Below are 21,170 nucleotides of genomic sequence, written 5' to 3'. Positions count from 1 at the left end.
GAGGGCACAGTCATCAATGATCACTCGCAGTTTCCCTTACACTATGAAAATGTAATGTACTTCATTTCCCATGCTGAAAACATTTTATTCTTAATCCCACTGTAAAAGAAGCCATTCTGAGCAAGGGGAAACTGTGAACCTGATGTGAAAGACAGAGATGAGATGAAATGGTTAGCTAATAGATTTAATGACAAGCTAATTTCCTTGGTCAACAGTTGAAAAGTAGATGGCAATGAGCTTTAATTAAGAGGAATGCTTGAATGATCTCAACCTCGTCATTTTTCAGTTAAAAAAGTACAGAAAGAAGATCAGAAAATTGTTCTTTTGGTTAATACAAAAAAGCTAATCAGCAGATCCAGCTGAAAATACTCAGAAGTATCAATACTTATTGGTAGATGCTGCTCCTCTATTACACACACTACTGTAGGAATACAAGAAAGTATATTCAGAGCAGAAGCTGTGGAGCAAGGTAAATAGCATGAGAAAGGAAGGCTGAGAACCAAGGACACTCCAGAAGAAAAGGAAAACTAGTTCTAGTAAGCTGTGTGATGGCAGACCCCAACTGGAGGAGAGTGCATGGCTCGGAACAACTCATGACCCTGACTGGATAAGCACTGCATGCACAGCTCAGGAGTGTTGGGAAGTACTTTGTTGATGTGTAAAGGTGGGTGGGAAAGTTACAAGAGAAAACTTGTGAATGCATATAAGGAATGTTAGAACCTGTAATAAACGATTTGGATCATCCACGTCTGAGTCCGTGCCGATGCTGCACACTGCTCATAATTACACTGCAACATCTTGTCCCATCACCCAGGGATAAACTCAGCCCTCAGCTCTCCACACATCCTGCTGTGTCCCCTGTGTCACAACCCCACGTACCTCGCAAATGTCCTTGAGGTGCTTGATGTAATGGCGCTCCGTGCTCATGATCTCATTGATGACATTGGCTCTCATCTGATCTCGGTTCTGGACGGTTCTGCCAAGACAGAGGCAGTCGGCGCTTGGATCCAGGTGGCCATTCTGCACTTCGCTGGTTCCCTCCTCCACTCCATCTTCTTGGTTGACCCATAGCTGCAAGGAGAAGAGATGAGAACAAGGTTATTTGCAAGTGCACCATGAGGCCAGTGAATGAAACCTGGGCTGCGGTCTGCACAGCACTGGGTGATACTGGAGCAAGTTCCTCCTTACAGCAACGGTGATGCCAGCAGTGCATCCATGGCAACCCAGAGAGCCCACGTTCATAACAGCATAACCACAGCCACAAGCGGTTCCCTGCACAACACTGGCCTCCTCTTGTAAGCAAAGGGGCTGTGGGTTTTGACAGTTTTGATCTCAAATATAGAATCGTCATACAAAGGAGCAACCAGACTGCTGGATGTTGTGGAGTGCTCTGAACTACAGCTTGTTCATTTGTACAACAGACCAGTCTGCAGAACGCAGCAGTGTGAAGCACTGCTTTCCCCAGCGCTCATCGGCTGGGGGCTGCTGTGACAGGAGGAAACCTCTGGCAGGAGGAATGAGACCCTTACAGATGTCTGCTTTATGAAGGCCAGGATATGTCTTCTTCAGGAGTCGAAGCGAGTCTGACCATCTGCTCAAGCTAATCACATTACGGCTCTCAGGTTTCCTCAGCCTTCCCAGGCCAGCATTTGTGCATGAGCATTGATTTTCATTTCACAGCAGCTTTCCCCCATCATTACACATGAGCCATTCTCATTCAGGCAAATGCCCTGTCTCAGCATCCTGAGGTTACAATCCCTAAACTGCGCTGGGATGAGACAGGGCCATTCCTTGGCAGAACAAATTTCCTCCTGTGCTGAGATCTGAGGGTGGGTGCCAAACACATTCCTGGCACAAGACATTTCAGACTGCAAGGAATTGCTGAAAGCAATGATAAAGAATCTTTGCATCTTCAGCACGCTCCACTTCCATCATAAAAAAAAACCCATGCATTGAACTTGTACATGTAAAGCTACTGCTGACCCCACACCTCTGTCTTTGAGCACAGCAGATGAACCGAGTACTTCCTTTTGTTACCTGTTCCCCAAAACAAAACCTGTTTAAAATAACCCTAAAAATTCAAATTGGGCTCAACGTGGTTTGTTACTGAAGACCCTGAAATGAAAAAATACCATGAAACTGTCCACACAGAGACGTAAGAGAAACAAGCTGCATAGCTGGCCTCATCTTTTGTTCTTCTTTACTTTAGTAGATGTAATTTCCCATTGTTCAGCTTAAATTCTATTTTAAATGTCTTGATTGTAAGAGGTCATGCTCTTGCAAATTAGTAAAGTGAAAAAATGAAGCTTCCCACGCTCCTTCCCTGTTTTCCTATCCAATTATGTTTTGCTAAACCACATCTCCTCTTATTACAGCTCCCACATTTTGCCTTCCTACAGTGAAAAGCCCATCACTTCTTTGGTAGAATGTTAAAGGTGCTGCAAACTTAGATTTAAAAAAAATGAGCCATAAAAAGCCTGACTTTTCACCCTGCTCACATCTGTGCCATGCTTGGAAGCTCTTGGGAACTTTACATGAGGGTGCCTGGAGCTGTGATGCCCACTTAAATGTTGGGACGCCTCTTTGCAGGCAGCAGGGAAGGATCCGTGGGGCATTACACCTCCAGTGAGCATCTGGGGATACTTTCTGGAGTGAAAGCCAGGTGACACAACCCTCCTGCCCATCATCAGCTCCGCTCCTGCTGCTGTTCCCAATGCACAAAGGCTTTGTACCTTTCCCCAGGACAGCACAGTTGAGAGTCAATCTGATGTCCTGTGTGACAGAGCAGAAGTGAAACGCGGTGAGTGCGGCTGTCAGCTCTCGTTTCCATGCCCCGAGGCCCAGGGGAGGGCTGTGTCAGGACAGCAGCACCCAGCACGGCACAGCCATGGCTGCAGCAGGGCAGATCCTGAGAGCAGGCAGCCCCTGTGCTGCAGGAAGACACACAGTGAGAGCACTACTGGGGGGCAACGCTCACCTTCCTCAGGACCTTCCCAAGCAATGGTGCTCTCTGCCACGGTGCCTTCTGCAAAGACGGACAGGGACATGCTTCTGAGTCACCACCACGCCGACTTCCAAAGCCATCAGAGCCAACTGATTTATACTGTATGCTGATTTCGGGAGTATGAGTTTGATGTAAAATCCTCAGGGCAGCTTTACTGATATTCCAAACCATATATATATGTCAAAGTGTATCCAAGGGATGGAACTTACAAAGACAGGCTGTTGGAGCTGGGGCCACATAGTCTGGAGAAGATTAGGCTCCAGGAGACCTGAGAGTGGCCTTTCTATAAGTATAGTGGGACTACAAGAAAGGAGGGGACAGACTCTTTAGTAGGGTCTATTGTGACAGAACAAGGGGAAATGGTTTCAAACTAATAGAGGGGAGATTTAGATTGGACATAAGGAAGAAGCTTTTTACAATAAGGGTGGCGAGGCAGTGGCACAGGTTGCCCTTGAGAAATGGTGGATGCTCAGTTCCTGGAGACACTCAAGGTCAGGCTGGATGGGGCTCTGAGCGCCTGGTGGAGCTGTGGGTGTCCTTGTTCACTGCAGGGGAGTTGGACCAGATGGCCTTTAAGGGTCCCTTCCAACTCAACAGTTTTCAACTAACAACAGTTCTATGACTAAGATTCTACAAAAATCAAGAAGAACCAACATAGTTATTAAGACCTCCACTACTTTTAGCTGAAGATAAATATACCTTGCTGCCCTACCTTCATGCTGCTATGAAAAGGTATCTGCATCTGTCCCATCCCCAACCAGAACAGCTTGTTGCCAAGCCTCAAGACATTCCTGCTAATTTGGCAACTGAGCATATTTTTAAAACTCTAATTCCTGGAGCCAGGCAATCATGAGAAAAGCCTCATCTTCATTAAAAAAATAAATTGTCATAATAGTAAGGGGAAAAAAGCTTGAAAGCATGAATCCTAAAGGCTTTGAGTCTCTAATGCAAACAGCAAGCTTGTAAATGTTTAAGATTTCTGAAAGCCTCAAAATTTGGCACACCTCTTGTGTACCATAGCAGCATTCCCAGCTTCCGCATCATGAAACTCAGGAGTCCTTCTTTCTTCCTTAATGAATATTTTTCTCTCTCCAGTCAGGATTCACATTTCCAAAAGGAAAAAATCAGTTGTAGTCTAGGGGACTCCTGCTTTAGATTAAAAACAAATGCAACAACTTTATTGGCAAGAGAGAAAGCCTTCCACCTGCGCTCTCAAACATTCCAGCTTTCTATCTCCACATCTGAAGTTCTCTGCAGTTCAAGCACAGCTCACTTTTTCAGGGGATCACGTGAAGTCCAGAGCATCACTCAGGGAAGAAGCAGAACATTTTTAACTCTGCTGCTGAACTTGGGCCAACCCCTTCAACTGGTCTAGGCTTTTCCCATCTATAATAGGGGATAAGCTCCAATACCACTGACACATTTCATGACTATTTTTGAGGTTTGCAGGCTTTACGTTGAAGGAGGAACGTAGAAAAGCTTATGCATCATTCAAGTTAAGGTCTTAAATGCATCACTGTAGCCTTGCCACGCTCTTGTTCTTATCCACAAGTAACAACGTGGCAAGCTGGGCACTTGGGTCATACGTAGCACTGCCGTTTTTTACAGCTTCAGCTTTGGGGTTCGTACAGCTCTCCAATCCTCTAGTGCTTGTGCTAAGCAGTAGCTGTGCTGTGCTTGGGCAAGAGGAAGTCACACCCAGAGTGCTGCATCCACCGCCCCAGAGGGCAGATCCCCTTTGCTTCACTGACCTTGTTTGAACCTCATCCATGGTGCACTGCAGGTGACAGCCAGGTGGAAGAGGCAAACTGGGGGTGACACTATTCCTTCCCAGTACCTTAGTGAATGTCATCTTTAGCTGACCTAGAGAATGCTGCTAAGGTTCCTATTTTAGCCCAGTCCATAGTCACCTGTGGGCAAGGGAGCACTCTTCAGTGGGATTTAGCCATGTGCGACAATCCCAGCAATGGTCTGCTGCCCAAAATGCTCAAAATCCACCACTGCTGAAGTAACAGCTGAGATACCATTAGTGGAAAGATGCACCTCCAGCATGCACTGAAGAGCAGTGCAAAGATTTACTCTGCTCCAGTCAAATTACGCCTATTGGTTTCCTCCCATCCTCACCTCACCTCCCCAGTCCTCCCCAGTCCAGCTGGGTGGCTGTCACCCCTGCTGAGCTCCTGGAGGGCTTTCCACAGGAGGAGACAGGAAATCAGACTGGCACCTCTCACTTGGATTTCAAGAAATCTCTCTGGGCTTCTTCCCCATCCTCAGCAATTAGGGGCTGTGGCTTCGAGCAGAAGTGTTGGGATACCAGCTTTAATCACTGCATCCAATACTGTCTATTTTTTAGGAGAAAAAAAAAAAAGTAAAAAATAACAGCTGTTCTTGAAATCATCAACCCTAAAGTAACAAATCAGCCTTCAGTACCTTTTTAACACCTCTGCAATGCAAAAAAGCACAGGCTCTGAAATAATACAGTGCAACAACAGCCTCCTTCATGCTACTGAAAAGGTCCAGCATGGCAAAAAAAAAAAAAAAAAAAAGAAAAAGAAAAAAAGAAATGCTGCCATTAGAACCATTTCAAACTTTTTAATTAGGAATTAATTCAGAGGACATAACAAAAAGTTGGAAAAAATTAGAAAAAAGTCAAGTTGTATAACACTAGTTCTAAGTGGTATTTCATTTGGAAAGGGCACTGTACGTGTGCAGGAGATCAGACTTATCACAAGACTCACAGTCCCATTTGAAAACTCAACCCTGATTAGGAAGCTGTGGCCAGTAGTAATTGGCAGAGGCAGATAGCCAAGAAAAAAATAGCCAAGAAAAGTCCTTTTCGCCTAAGGACCCAGTTCCAGGAGCCAAGGAGAGTTAATCACTTCACTGCACTAGTTAATATTATATGTGATTTATATAAAATCTGTAGAAATGTGATTTATCAATTTGCAGCTGTATCTAAATGGTGCATAAAATCACCAAATGGCACCATTCCAACATTAGCCGACCTGTAATTATTATATTTTTAGACAGCTGAAAGCACACACTGTATATAGGGACACGTTACTTGAATGGGCACTGGGGGTTGATAGTTGCATCATAATCAGAAAGCATGATAAAACAAACATTTTACCAGCCATCGAGATTATTCATCTCCTTCCACTGGAGATTCACGAGGACAAAACTAGCAGATAAAGTGCCACCCTGGATCCTAGCTCACAATTAATAATGTGGCAGATTAACACAGGCAGACCCCTTCCAGAGAGCTGCTGCCATTCTGCTCACTATTGGCTTTTATAACAAATATCAGAGCTTTGCATAGGTACAGCAGTCAACATTGGTCTCAGAATGTCACTCCAGCATTTGGGCACTGCAGTCAGAAACACGCAGGCTGTGCTGGGCACCCTGAGCCCCAGGGCTGATGCCTCTCCCTCCCCTGCCAGCAGAAGAGGTGAGGGCCTGGCAGGTGCAGGTGTTGAAATGCTCTCATCCAAGCAGCCCCAGCAAACCCACTTCCAGCTCTCTCTCTTCCTCCCCAAACTCTTCACTGCCAGCCTTAGAAGCTCCCTTTACCCAAAGTAAGAAATACCCTTTGCTCATAGCTGGAAAAGGAGAAAACAAGGACTCCATAGGGACAACTTCAGACTGTATGTGTGAAAAAACCTCCAAGGAAGATATCTTCTATGTTTCCTTCCCCACTCCCATGGGCTGAAGCTCCACCAGGTAGCAAATGTTGCTCACACAATACACCAGGTGTGCTGTACTTTGTCCTCACAGTACTGTCTCAGAACTCCTCATTTCCTAAAATCCTAAAGCATCTGTGCATGGAGGAGGTCTAGCAGCCCTGCCTGCAAGGAAGCCACCACTGTACCCAGCAGAGGCTGGGTTTTCCTTCACCATCATCTTGGCAGAGAACAGGGAAGGGTCTGTGAAGATTTGTGCCCAATTCAAAGAACAGCCTCAAAACACTATTTTTGCACCCAGAAATCAGCTTGTAGGAGGAAGGGCCCAAGTGCCTGTGTGTGAACCTCTGGGGATCTGACAGATGCTGAGCTGAATGGCATTCCTTGTCACATTAATGACAGTTGCAATTAGCACAGGCAGTATTTGGATGCTAAAATGCTGCTTGACTTTAAAAAAAACCCCACAATTTGTCTGCAGTGCATCCTGTCACTGTAGAGTACTGCTCACGCTGTGCGCGGTACCTCCACCAGGAGCTATTTTTGTGCTGGATATGCCACAGGAGAATAAAATCTCCTTTAAAAGGCACTGACTCTGCAGCAGACACTGCAGCACACAATGTTTTGTTTGCCCAACAGGTGAAGGCTATTCAGTGCCATCCTCTTCTCCCAGGGAAATCTCTCCTTGATGCCACGGTGGTTGGTGCTAAGGAGATGCTAATGCAAGGACTGCAGTGGAGTACAGCAGGAGGACGTGCTGCTGTACAGAGGTACCTACGCATACAGGAGGACTCTGGTTGCAAGAGGGAGAAAGGTGACAGGGCCACAAGATGTGGCAGGAGCTTGGAACAACACCTGCAACAGTGAGAGGAGACCCAGCCCCTAGGAATAAAAACCAAGCCCACCCACCAAATAGAGCATATGAGCTCTTAAGCACTATAGGACTTGGGTGCAGGGTCTCCTAAAAAGTGCCTTAAAAGCTTCCACCAATTGATCTAGCACTTCTCCTTTATCAGCTGAAAATAAAGTGAGTCAAAGGCAGCTTTTCAGCAGGAAAACCAACCTAAAATTACAACACCTGGGACACCTAAGCAATGATGAGTGCGAGGAAGGAGCACTGCTGCACCGATCCATCCCTATGTGTTCTGCCCTGTAAGGTGGACTGTCCAGGAGGAATGTGAACACCACAGCAGGACCATTACCCTTCAGTTCTCCAGAACATCCCAGCAGTCACTGGGTGCTACAAGATGTTGCAGCAGAACCTTCCCAACCCTAGGTGCTCTCGAGCTTAGCTTGGCTAACAGATGGGAGAGTACCGCTGCTGAAGTGCAAGGAAGTATGTTCAAGCAACTCAGTCTGCCTCTGAGTACCCAAAGAAATTAAGGAGTGTTTTATAACAAGAGGAATCCCTTTCTTGGTACAGGCTGAGTGCATTCTGCTGTGCCTGTCTCTAGGGAAAGATTTCACAGCAATAAGCATCAGCAAGGGTTCGGTTTTAGATTTCATTTCCAGTGGAAATGTGTCAGAGTCCAAGCAGGATGCCATCTAGCTGGCTGTGCTCACCCCTGCCATCCTGGAGACACAGTGCTGGGGTCTGCAATCAAAGCCTTGCTTTGAGACTTTGCTTTATGAAGGAGACCCTGAGCTACGGCAACTGATGGATCCATTCGCAGTCACTGAGTATTATTCTGTGCTGTAAATTCCTCTCTACAAATACTAAGCTTATTTTTTTAAGCTCACACATGGATACTGGATGTGCTGGTATGCAAAAGCTCATCTGCACCACATTATGTAAAGCCAGCCTAATACGATGCCATCCATACAGGAGAGAAGAGACACAATATGGCCACTACAAAATCCTGTTTAAAAACGCTCTGTTTTTCTTGGTGCAACTCCCCCATTCACAGACCTTCAAAGTGGACAGGACACAGAGAAACACTACCAGCAAATCACAGGACTGTACCCCATGTCATCCAGCATGCTCGCTTGGTGATATATACTAAAATACAACTTAGTTCTGTCCAAAACCCAGCTTCTTCAGTCTTAAAGCTAGTTCTGGAGTCCTCATCTGCTTCTCTTGTGATGTAAGGGTTTTCATAACTTTCTCCCTGAATGCAAGAAACTATTCACCATTGCTTACTAAGTTCCGGACCTTCTCCTATGCTTTTCTTTTTCTCTTCTCTGAAAAGCATTACTTTATCATCCAGTTTATCCTTCAAACATACTGTGCTCCCAAAGCTTTATGGATTTCTTCTATCCTTCTTCCTTCCAGCCAAGTCTCAAGCTACTAAGAGGATAACCTCAGGCCTTCTGCACAGAGACAATTCCCTTGCATTCCTCAAATGCAGTACTGGTTTGCAACCCCCTGCCTCCAAAGTAGGCATGTAAGAGAGGTCAAGGGAATCAGCAGGTTGTTGTTTTCCTCTGCACTTGTAAATGGGAATTTTTCCTGCTATGAGGTTTTGTGAGTGCCAAATCCTCTGCCAAAGCTTTTCATGTGATCTGGCTGAAGAACAAGAAGTTTCACTGCAAACCATGTTTTCCAGCCCAAGTTTTGTAGGCTGAAGTGATCCAAACAAGTTCAAGAGGAATCTGACTTTGCAGAGATTCTCTACTGCACCCCCTGGTAGTATCTAAGAGAGACCTGTGGTCCAAAACATACTGAAATTGATCCTATTTGGTTTTATACCCATTCGATCTGTCCTGTCACCCTTTACTCTAACTGCTTTTGATCCTCTGCTATGCCACATGTTGTTCTCTTTTCCTCCTCTAATTGCATAAATGAAATATAGAAGAAATATTTTTTTCTTGTCTATATAAAACTAGAACCACCCAGCCTAAATGCTGCCACGTCAAAAAGCAGAACTGAAAGAACAGCAAAGAAAAGATCCAGCCTCCTCATTATGAAAGTGTGATCAGTTCAATAAGAAATACAAGAAGAAAAGTAGGGATGAAAGTGAAATGAAAATGTTTTGGGTTAAACGGTCCTTGTCAGGACCCTAAAGGAGCAAAAGCTGCAATAATCCTCCAAGGAGAAGAGGGGTACCAGTAACCTATCCAAAGACCCAACAGCTTTCCAGGCATCTGGTCCAAGTCACTCTTTCTTTGCAAGTAAAGTGGGAGGGGAAAAAGAGGAATGTGCAAGAACAGAAATGAAGAAGCAAGTGAGCAACCTCTGCAGCTGCTTGCTCAGTGCAGGACTGCCAGCAACTGGGCTGCCTTGCGGCTGCAACCTGACAGGCATGGCAGGGAGAAGGCAGCTCAGGTTTGGAAACCCCAGAGGCGAATTTTCCCCTCCAGCCTCCCTTCGCAGAGCTGTGGACAAACTGTGACAGAACTCTACCTGTGTATTTTTTTAAATATTAATTATTATTCATACCAGAAACCCAACACAGCTCCCCAGTTTGAGGGCACAGGGTTCCGTTGCAGGGCAGTGTCTGTCTCAGGCTGTGCTGAACAAGCAGCTCACAATTGGGTAACTGATCCACTTCTTGCAGAGTCGATGGGTTGATTTCATTGCAGTGACAAAGTGGGCAAGAAATTTGTCTGGAAAGGACACCGTGATCCTAACTAAGCCCCAGGGTTCATCCCAGGCTGTTTTTCAGACATTTTGCTCTGTGTATCACAGTCTCAGATTGATGGGCTCCTCTCCTTTGTTTTTAACAACTTCTAAAAACAGTCTCCCAGTGTCTGGAAAGTGAGATGGAAAGTTCAGCCAGGCTGGACGATCCACAGGCTTGGGCCTCAGAGTAAATGGGCTTGTTTGGTTAGCTGTTGCTCCAGTGTTTTTTTAGAACAGAGTACAGTACAAAACAAGGCTGTTATTAAATCTAGCATGAGCAGTATGCTGACAACATTACACAAAAATGGGTATTAAATCTTTTCCCCTGAATCACAAACAAAACATCACTGGCAAATGCAGTGAAAAGTTAAACTGGCCCAGAATTCTTCAGTTTCTGAATCAAGCAAAAAAAAATGAGACAGATTTGTCTAAGGCAGCCTTCCCAGCTAGCAACACAGAAGCTATGTGCTTGTGACACCAGTGAGAATATCTTCCCCAATGAGATCATTGTCTTGATTGCACCTCATACAAATCCATTTACCAAGCTTGTTATCTCCACTGAGTGCAGGGCCAGCCCCTCAGTGTCCTATTCAACAAAACACTGAACACTATTTTTTATTCTGGCATTTGTGCTAACATTTCCCACCCAGGGAGCTTAGGTCCCCTTGCTGGCCAGACTCAGGAGAGACATCAGAGCAGCATAGCAAGCACCAGAAGGGAAAAGGAAATTGTGCACTTGGGATTGGAAAGACCCAGAAGCACACAAGGGTCTGCATTTCTTCATCAGTGGTCATTATACCTCTAGGAAGCACGAGATCATAATTTTTAAATTCCATTTTCCTAATCCTAACGCCTGTTTTCTGTGTGGGGTGGTATAATTTAATAGGGATACTGACAATGCAGGATTACCCAGAAGTGGAAGGATTCAGAGGAAGGGTAAGGCAGATAGAGAACCAAAGGTAACGTGGTGTCTTTTTAAGGCGCAGAATTATCTTTACTGTACGTTTAAGAAAGAAGTCTTCCCCTTGACCGCTACAGAGTTGTCAAATTGCCCAGGAGGCTCAAAGCAGAGGGTCATCTTTCAGACAATTTCACATGGCAAAAGAAATCTTCATTTCTGAGCCATATACCCTAAGCTTCTAAAGGAATTAAATCTCTGATTCTGCCTTTCAAACCCTTGGCACAAGGGAGAGGAAAACAAAGCACACGAGGTCAACGCTGATGTCTTGATTCCCTGAGGAAGGCTCCAGAGGGCTCTAATAACATGGCAAAAGTAATGATGGCATCTTCTCGTGCATTTGCTTTCTTAAGATGTAAAGAGTAAAAAAAATAATTAATTAAGGAATCCTTTCTATTTGGGAAAGGCTGGGTTGCCACTGGAGACAGCTAGGTGCAACAAATCATGCTTCAACAAAAAAAGCAGTGACAAGCATTGTTCCTGGGCCCCTTAAAATAATAAACAGAGCTGGTTGCTCTCCGAGTGCTGGCTGTCTGTAGACCCCAATCCTTTACTTACATTCTGCAGGACACAACAGGTTTTCCAAAAAAAAAAGAAATGCTTCAGGAGAGAGGTGACACAGCAAAGGCAGTCCACATCCCAAGAGCGCGAAGCAACACCTTAATCCTCTACCCCACTCCCACATCTTTCAAAACCATTTTTGTTTCCCGTTTTTCACACAGAAAACATGCACAGTGGAAATAAGTACCAATGACAACAAATACAGTAAGTAGCACAGTTCATCAACCATCCCGAGCAGCAATGGCAGAAAACTACTGAAGGAGAATAAAGAAGAACATCACTTACCCTCACAAAGCTGGCGGGAAACCATCCTTCTTCATCATCAATCTGACCCCACCACCAGTCCTTGTTGGAAGCATCCAGCACCTTGATAACGTCTCCTGCTTTAAACGCCAACTCCCGGTTGGCCATGGTGACGTGATCCCATACTGCCTCAGCACTTACAATAGAACCACCACTGATCAGCTTTGGAAAAAGAAAAACAAGCATCAGTAAGAGCTTGTTACTCTGACACAAGCACATGCACAGCAGCAGCAGCAGCACAGAAAGAAAGCGCTCAGCCAAAAGAAAACACTTTTCCTCCGATCCATAACCATTTTGCCTTCACATGAAGTAAAAACATGATACAAACTGGTCTGCAGCCTTTTCTCTGACTACTGTTCTGCCCCTCATTATGCCCCACACACAAGTGGGTCTGTGGACATTCAGCATCTCCAGTCCTATGCGTGGAAAGAGCAATGCTCCCCTCACCAATGCACTAACCGGGGGCACGGGCATGCACACCTGTTAGGGCCCAAGCCAGCCAGCAAAAGGCATAGCTGGGAGGACCCAGAAGAGGCAGAAAATGGCATCCTGCAAAGGGATTTTAGTTTCAGTGCAAGTTTGCTAGGTTAAAGACAGTCACAGCTGGAGGCTCAGAAGGCAATCCATGCAAAGTCAAGCAAAGCTTTCCAACATTTTTAGAACACTTTTTGTAAAACTGTAAGCTTAGAACTCCTCTAATTCTAATGACATACGGACTGTTTGGAAATGTTCCCAGCAGAGAGCAGGGCATGGGGACACCTGCTGACCTGTTGCAGACCCATCCCTAAGAAGTGCACCAAGGCCCTGGGACCTACTGAGCATGGTCACTTCAGAGCTGGCCAGCAGCTGGGCAATGACCCCTGTGCGTTTTACATGAACTCCTACTGAAGAATTGCAAGGACTTATGAGAATGCTGGTGTCTGTGAAACATCATACAAACCATCCACCTGTGCCCAGAACACCTGCTGCTCCTCACAATGAGAGTCATTTAGTTTATAATGGAGTAAAAAAATCATGCTTATGTCCCATCCACTGCAGGAATTCAGCACGGAACAGTCAGAGCACCCGAGCACATCTACACATTTCCCATGTGCTTACTGGCTTGTCAGAGCCATCCCGAGCCATGTTCATTAACTGTGGTGCCTGAGACGCACTCGATGAGCACTAGGGCTCACCTCCAGAGCAGAATTTCAACCCACAAAGAGCGAGCTCAGCTTTGCAACCATTACAGCCCTTCCAGGACATTAACAGACACAGATATCTCTCAATTTAGGCAAGCAATACAAAGCGTAAAAGGAATAACCTCTTGGTGCAGTGAGGTAAGGGGAGAAGCACTGGAATGGTTAGAAAGCACTTAATGGCTCTGCCAGAAGTTTGGCTTACAAAAATGCCCATTAACAACTACCTGCACAGCAAGGACTTGTAGTAAACCTGCTGGCACTGCTGCAGGGTTCTCAGCATAAATGTGTGAGAGCATTTAAGTCCCTATGGGTAATTCCATCATCAGATTTAAGGACCTGATGTAGTTTCTCTTGAACTTGAAACAGAGCTTCTTAGATTTGTGACAATGGCCGTTACAGTTTCAGCTCTTCAGTTATTAGGGTTGATTTATATATATATATATATATACACACACACACACACACATACATATATATAAAAGCAGTACCTAAGTAAAGAAACAAGGCTTCTCCATATCTTATATTAAGGCCTTCTAAGAACAAAACTTAAAAGATCTCTGAGGACAGAAAATAAAAGTACAGGTTAAGCTCCCACCAAGAGTCAAGCAATGGGCATGATGTGTAGAACTTGCAGCAGAGGGCATCTAACAGATTTGTGTGGCTTTATCTTACACCTGGGTATTTGATATGGGAGTGGCTGCAGTCAGGTGGCATAGGACCCTCAGCTCCCCTCTCCTCCCAGTGTTTCAGCAGCCTTCCAGGCACCCAGGCATTTTGGCTACACCGTTCTTGAATACAGATGATCAGAACTGTAAATACAACTCCCTAAGAGACCTTACCAGGGATATACGAGGCAGCATGGAATATTTCCCTCAGTGAGACACTGCACCTCCACTTCCTCCCACGGCCACTGCCCACCAGTGGCTCACTGCGATCTGGCACTCAGCTCATCTAACAAGATGAGGGAGAAGGCCTTCTCTTTATCTAGAAAATCAGGTGTCTTATCAAAAAATAAATCAGGTTGGCCTGACACTCATTCCCTTTGTTAATGCCACTGGGTATTTCAGTCAGGTTTTTTTTTGCTGATGATGAACCAGGAGTAAAGCTATTATGCAGAAGCCTGTTTTTTCTGCTTCAACTGACATAGACTTTGCTGCTACTTCACACACAGGCAGATCTGAGTATGAACTGCCACTAAAACCTCACCAAAACCAAGCTTCAGAGGGACCGTGCTTCAGAGCCTCCTAGCCCACTTTGTAGAAGCAAATTTCCAAGCCTGGGGCTCCAAAGCCCAGCTTTGAGGAGCACAGCAGGGCTGGTGGAGAGGGCAGTCTCACCAGAGCAACATTCAGCCGGTCCTTTCCTCAGCCCAGGAAAGGGATCCACTTGCCAGGAAGCTGGCAGCAAGCCTCACCCTTCCAAAGTACAAAAACAGTTCAGCCTGCAATAACAGAACAGTGGTGGGATGGCAAAATTTGAGTGCTGGGTCCTCTGAGAAAATGTCAGTGCCTGACATCAAAAGGTCTGACTTTTATTTTGGAAGGCATCTTGCTGCATCTGTGCAGCCATCCGACTCATTCAGGGCAGGGTTACAAAGACAGAACCTGACGTCTGCAGCAGCAAGGGATGAGAAGAGAAAGGTCAGGATAAAACACTACGTATTTCCTGAAAAAATGCAACACAGGAGCTCTTCACTCCAGAAACTTCACATCCCTTGGCTTCAAGTCTGAACACTGTGGTCAGACATCCACAGCCAAAGACTGTGAATGGAACTTAGCTACCGTGCTTTTAGATGACTACCATACAGCATCTGAACTCCTTTATAATCAGGGAAGAGAAAGAGACACATCTGGAGTGTGATTCATCTCCACTATTTCAGTTGCCGACCTCCAAGTGAGATGTATCGTGCCCCAGAAATGACTGTTTCTCTCTGTTTAATTGGGTGATGCAGAAGTTTACATTTCTGACATCTTAACATTCATGCTATAATCTGGCCATGGCCAAAAAGAGGTAATCAAAAATTGGATTAAATAATCACAATAATTAGACTGATAATCACAACAGTGATGGCCAAATAGTTAAATCATGCTGTCCCAGACACACCAATTTCCCAGCGTGCAAGGGTCTTGTAAATAATATTGTGTTCTCTGGTCCCACTGGGAGAATTCACAGAATCTCAGCCTAGCGATTTTATAATCATGAGGATCTGAATATCTGGGGAAAATACACTGCTCAGAAGGACACAGAGGCAGCCAGAAGAAACACATTAGCTGATAACGTCTTACAGGTTTGACATACCCTACATCCTGCACACCGTCCAGGTGAAAGCCCTAGATCCTACCACATCCTACCTTGCAGCAACCCCCTGGTTCGATTCTCACTACTGGTTTGCCTCCAATAAAGAATTCAGACATAAACCCTCACTCTGGAGGTGCTTATTTAAGACACCCTTAATACTCATGTACAACAGGTAATTGCTTCACAACAGCGATCAAAGCCAGAAGAAGGCAATTAAACAACTCCTACGTAAGGTCCACACAGGTGTTGCTCTCTCTTCTAGTCTGGATTTATTTCAGGGAGGAGTGTGGCCGCCAGAAATACTGAACTACATTAGAGATGCTGCCAAAATACAATGATGATAATTAAAAAAAAAAAAACAAAAAAAAAAAAAACCAAACAAGCTTTCAGAAGACTCTGCAAATCAGGAACTCTGATATGCAGCACAGCAGGGATGCTGTAGGTTGTACCACAGCGAACATGGTGTGGTCCAGCACTGCAGAACCTCTGCCAAGCTCACTTGCTGCATCTTCCATCACCTTGCTTGCTTCCAGAGCCACGACATGCAGCTGTGGCCAGCGTTTGCCTGCAATGCAAAGCAAAAGCTGGCCCTGGAACAGGTTTTAGAGAAATCACCTAAGTATTCCTAACTACTCAGGGCTTACTGGTTTCTTAACGTCAAGTTGGAAAAAGAAATCAGGGATTTACTGGTCCCTGTTGACTGAAATGGGCACAGTATAGCAGAAATTATTTTAGTGGATGATTCAGTTTGAGGCTGGGGCATACAAACCTCTGTTCCTAACTCTTTCAGGGTTAAATAATGGCCTTCAGCCTCCTTGATTCTGCGTTAGCTTTCAAGCACAGAGTTTCTTAAGACCCAAAATTCACCTAAGGAACAGTCACCCCCCAAACATCCAGAGAAGTCTACCATCAGTCGCCATCTCCTTAGAAAATGTTAAATAAATGCACCGTTTCCAAGACTGTGACCTCTGGGTTTTATATAGAGGCAATTTCCCCATTGGATCATTTCCTAATGTGTTTAATTGAGTTATAAAAACTAAAAAACCAAACAACCAACCAAAAAACACAACTCTGGGTAGCTCCCATTCGAAAAAGAGTCACGTGAACTATGTATGCCACTACAGGATCAGGATGGCAGTCTGTGGAAGGGAAATGGAGAAAAACAGTGACAAAATGCTATTTGTTTAGACTGTCCTTGTACAGACACATCCTGTATACAAACAGCATTAAAGCATTCTAAAATAACAGCATTTCCCATTGTATTCAACAGGCTCCTTCCATAACGGCAGCAGCCAAAATATCTTCAAGCAAAAACACACAGAGAGATGGAGTTCAGGGTGAAGAAATGGACCCCTGGGTAACCCCAGCAGAACAGGAGACACTTTGCTTCCCATGTTCCCAGCAGAAAGGCACCTCATGCTGCTTTACCCACTCATGTTTTAATTGCATCACTCCCTCACGTGCAGTAATGCTTGCAGCACAGACTGTAGGGCTGTTTCTCACGGGACTATTTACTATAATAGCAATGCCATCATCTTAAAGATGTCCCAAGGAGCATGTGCGTGGCTGTGCTGCAATCCCCTCATCCATCTCCACGTTTAAACAACAAACACCATGTGTCCGTGTGTCACCAGTTTCTGGGCTGGTTTGGCCCAGTTGCACAGCTATTGGGGTGGGGGACTCACAGACAGGAAAGTGGGGAAGGGAAAAGGTAGAGAGATGAGCCTACAAACACAACAGCTGCAGCGAGCTAAGGGAGAAAACTAACTTACTAAATATGATAGCAGAATGCAAGATAACACAATAGAATACAATATAATTGGAATTGAAGCTGATTAATCAAATAAAATGAGAGAGAGGGCATCCAAAACTGAAGGCTTTACTCTAATGCTGAAAGATGGCTGTGGAGCACATAGCACAGAGAGATGAGCAGTAAAATAAATGGCAACCTCGTGACTGCTGAGCAGTTTGATCTTTCCCTCCAAATGGAAAATGGAAACAGAACAGTAAAAGTCATCTGGGATATGTAGTTCTTCACTGCTGAGAACCACGTTACCCAGAAATGTTGACAACTCACAGAACTGGAGCATCAGCTCTTTAACTCCTAGTGCTCTACGTGATGTTATTGTGTAGAATACTGATAACAAAAATCATGAAACTATGACACCACAGAAGTGTCTCGGTGGGTGCTCACCTGAGCCAAGCAGACCACAGAAACCACAGAGGGGGGCTCGGTCCCAAATCTCTGCTTTTCACAACTATGACAGCTTTGCTGTCACAGAGCAGGCAGAAGGGAAGCACTCAGAAACCATTACCCCAACCCACCAGGCTGTGCTTTAATGCTGTTGCTTTTTTATACTCTCCCAGAAGTCCCTTTGATCATGTATTTATTTTTAAACCCCTCATTAGAAATCACACAAATTGAATAACGTTGAATTGCTGTGGGTTAGCCACACAGCTCACCCATCATACAAATGGGAGGGCATATACTTGATTTGCATATTCTCTAAAGAGGTGCAATCACGTGAAGGTTAAGCATGAGCCAAAGAACTATCCTTTCTCTTTCAAGCCCTTTGATGAAGCTGACTAATGGCTGGACTGCAGTTGAAAAGCACTGACTGGAGTGAGAGAGCCTCTACTATCCCCTCTGTTGGCTGGAAGCTTTACGTGTACTTAAAAGTGGAGATTCAGCGCAGACATTCGTTATAGGGCTGGTTATAACATTCTTCACTTAAATTTTCTTGAAGACAGAGCATCCTGCACAAATGAAATCACCTGGTCTCATCTAAGGCACAGTAGCAGACTTCACGCTACATTATTCTCCATGCCGTTCCTACTAATCGTAACAGCCACAACATAGAGCCTCGTAACACACCTGGAGAGCTGAGATTGCCTATAAGATGAAGGCAGGTATGAAGAAAAGGGCTACAAATGAGCTGGAGTTACCCCAATAAAACACTGCCCTTGTGATTTTTAATTGGCTCTGGAGCAGCAGCAAGCCTGCACTCTGGTGGGGCCCATCACCGTAAGTGCTTTCCAATCCTTACTGCATACAGGGCACATTAAGCTTCCCCTTGCCTGATGACATATCTTCTGTGTACAGTAATAACAAATAACCACTAACCATAATCTTTTAAATCACATGAATTATGAGATCGTTTCTGGCACTCAAAGTTTACATTGCCCAGGCAAAGAAAACCTCTCTTCCAAAAAAACAGCTCCCAGCACCAGCAAGGGCTGTCAGCACAAATCCTTCGCTACAGCAGCTGGAAAACAAAGGTCTAAATGTGTACGGAGGTTTAAAGCTGTGCAAATCCCAGTCTTCTGACCAAAGAAGGGGACTCCTCACATTCCTAAATGACAGCAGAAATGACCTTAAAGGCCTACAAACATATTGAAAATCCTTCCTGCGAGCAGAGGGCCACAGTCGTGTTTTGATTTATGCCCCATTTCATCTCACCCAGCTGACCCTATGCATTACAGCATGGCAAAGGAAGCAGGCAGGGTCTGCCACCAATGTTTGCAGTGCTAATAAAGCCCAGCCCGGCCCTGCTGCTCACTGCAGCAGCAAACGTGGTGATGGCTAACATTGCTGCATTGAGTACAGGCTGCTGCAGGACTCAGGGAAGATTGATACAGTTCTTTCTCAATTATCCAGGGTGTAAAATAATGTGGATAAGCAAAACCACAGATATTACAAAATATGTATAAATTCGGCCTCGGGAATGTACAGCGAAGAGTGGAGCTGGTGCAGTGAGGATGCACAGCACCGAGCACTTGCTGCATGCAGATTGTTCTGAGCATCCCTATGTTGTGGCACAGCTGATCCACAGCCTCGAAAGCCATTTGGGGATAACCAAGGCATGCCTGGAAGTGCCAGGAATGCCACACCTATTCATTCTGCACCAAAACCCAGGCCTTCCTCAAAAAGGAAAGCAAGAAGAATTCCTCCCATGGAGGAGACCAGCTGGCTGCAGCAAAACAGAGTTAATCTGAACAGCTGAACAGTTCTGCAGAGAGGGAAGGTGAAATTGTAATTGCTCTGAAGAAGGCAAAAGCACTTGATGATTTAGAGATTATTTCAAAATGTATATCACCTGTTACTCCGGGGCATGGGAGTTTCCAAAGCAAAAAGAAATTAAAGAGCAAATTACACAAATGACTCCCAATGGATTTCATTATTCCACACAACACAGCTCTGAACAACAGCACTCGGGGCTGCTCAGCATGGATGTGGGGTCTGCACCCCCAGTGCCAGCAGGCACCTGCACCACAGAGCAGGTGACAATCCCCTACGTCATTCCCAGACCTACCCAGCAGCACACAGCCACAAGGGCACGTACACCATGAGCACCAAGTGCAGCAATTTCACTTATCTGGAATCAAACATCCATGGTAAAATGAAAGAAGTGACAGGACGAGAACCGATGAAAGCGTAAGTAGATACACTGTTCTCTAAAAGCTGACACGGTTGGTCAGGGTCTAAAGATCAGGAAAGGAAATTAACTCAAATCTAACTCTGTTAATACAAAGCAGAAATGTCAATCCTGGATGGCCAAGCACAGGGAACAGGGAGTAAGAGTCCCTCTGTGGTATCAGTCACTGCAATGTGTTTTAAATTATGTCACGTTGTCCGTATGTCACATGACATACAGATTCCACCACGTTATACCACAATGAATTAAAACACATCATCAGTAACAGCCTTAATGCACAATTCCCATATATTGTTATTGCAGAATGAGGTCGAAATAATAGCATTAGAGAAGAAGAAAATTAAAAAAAAAGACATTTAGCAGAGTGATAACCTAGAACTTAAATAGAGGTCGTTAGCATTGCAAATCATTGCTTGGGACAGACTTAAGTCCACCTGCGTGTATTGCTCTGCTAACAGTGCTGCTCTGATCTCCTGATTTCCTGGTGGAAGGCACTGCAGCTTGCAACTAATAACGCCAAGCTGCAGCTCGTTCGCAGATACAGCACAAAGAGGAGAATGCCATCTACAAAATGTTTTGCAGACTCTGGCTTTATGGCAAGTCTTAATGAAAAGAAAGCATAAAGCAAGTGGTGGATGGAGAAGCAACACACAACCCCAGAGAGCACCCCTGGATTCAGGTGACCTTGCAGGGGCAGTGGCAGCCCTGGATGTGTGATGTGCTGCCCCACTCCTGGGTTCCCAAACATTCAGCTTGCTCCACGGTAAGTCCCACAGTCAGTGTCGCACTTGGGGAACTGGCGCATGGGGTGAGGAAGGGAAGGGGGCAGCCCTGCAGGTATACATCACAGCACACGCTTTACTCCCTCAGTTTCAACAGGCGGATACCAGGCACTGGGTCTGACGTTCTTATTTCTACCTAATTCACTCTGTATTACCATCTATTTTCTTAGCAAAAAGCTCACTGGTCAATCCTGGATGTAAGAGGTTATCTTGCCAGTAAGGTAATAAAATAAATGTATGCAACTCCCCTGCAGATTGTCATCAAGCCCTGTAAGCCTATTACAAGGATTGGCCAGATCAGCAATGAGATATGCAGCTTCCTCCTCTAAGCTGCTTTTCTCAATTCAGCTCAGGTTAGCAATGAACGGAAGTTACTGTCTGGTGGCTCCTGTGCAAGCCATCCCTTCC

The 21,170-nt window shown here is 45.2% G+C and overlaps 1 protein-coding gene across 5 annotated transcripts in view; it reads right to left on the bottom strand.

Annotated features, from left to right (window-relative positions):
- Positions 1–21,170, bottom strand: part of ARHGEF9 (Cdc42 guanine nucleotide exchange factor 9) — a 157,476-nt gene that overhangs the window by 47,915 nt on the left and 88,391 nt on the right. For all 5 annotated transcript variants that reach the window (XM_065729582.1, XM_065729581.1, XM_065729585.1 and 2 more), the window contains 2 exons: positions 12,048–12,227; positions 880–1,071 (listed from right to left, as the gene is read on the bottom strand). In XM_065729582.1, the coding sequence (XP_065585654.1) occupies positions 880–1,071; positions 12,048–12,227 (372 nt within the window). The remainder of the gene's footprint in view (positions 1–879; positions 1,072–12,047; positions 12,228–21,170) is intronic.

This window comes from Cyrtonyx montezumae, unplaced genomic scaffold (assembly GCF_038088225.1).
Source record: "Cyrtonyx montezumae isolate F1298 unplaced genomic scaffold, pur_monq_1.0 scaffold_11, whole genome shotgun sequence".
Lineage (NCBI taxonomy): Eukaryota > Metazoa > Chordata > Aves > Galliformes > Odontophoridae > Cyrtonyx > Cyrtonyx montezumae.
This window is presented reverse-complemented; position numbering and strand designations above follow the sequence as displayed.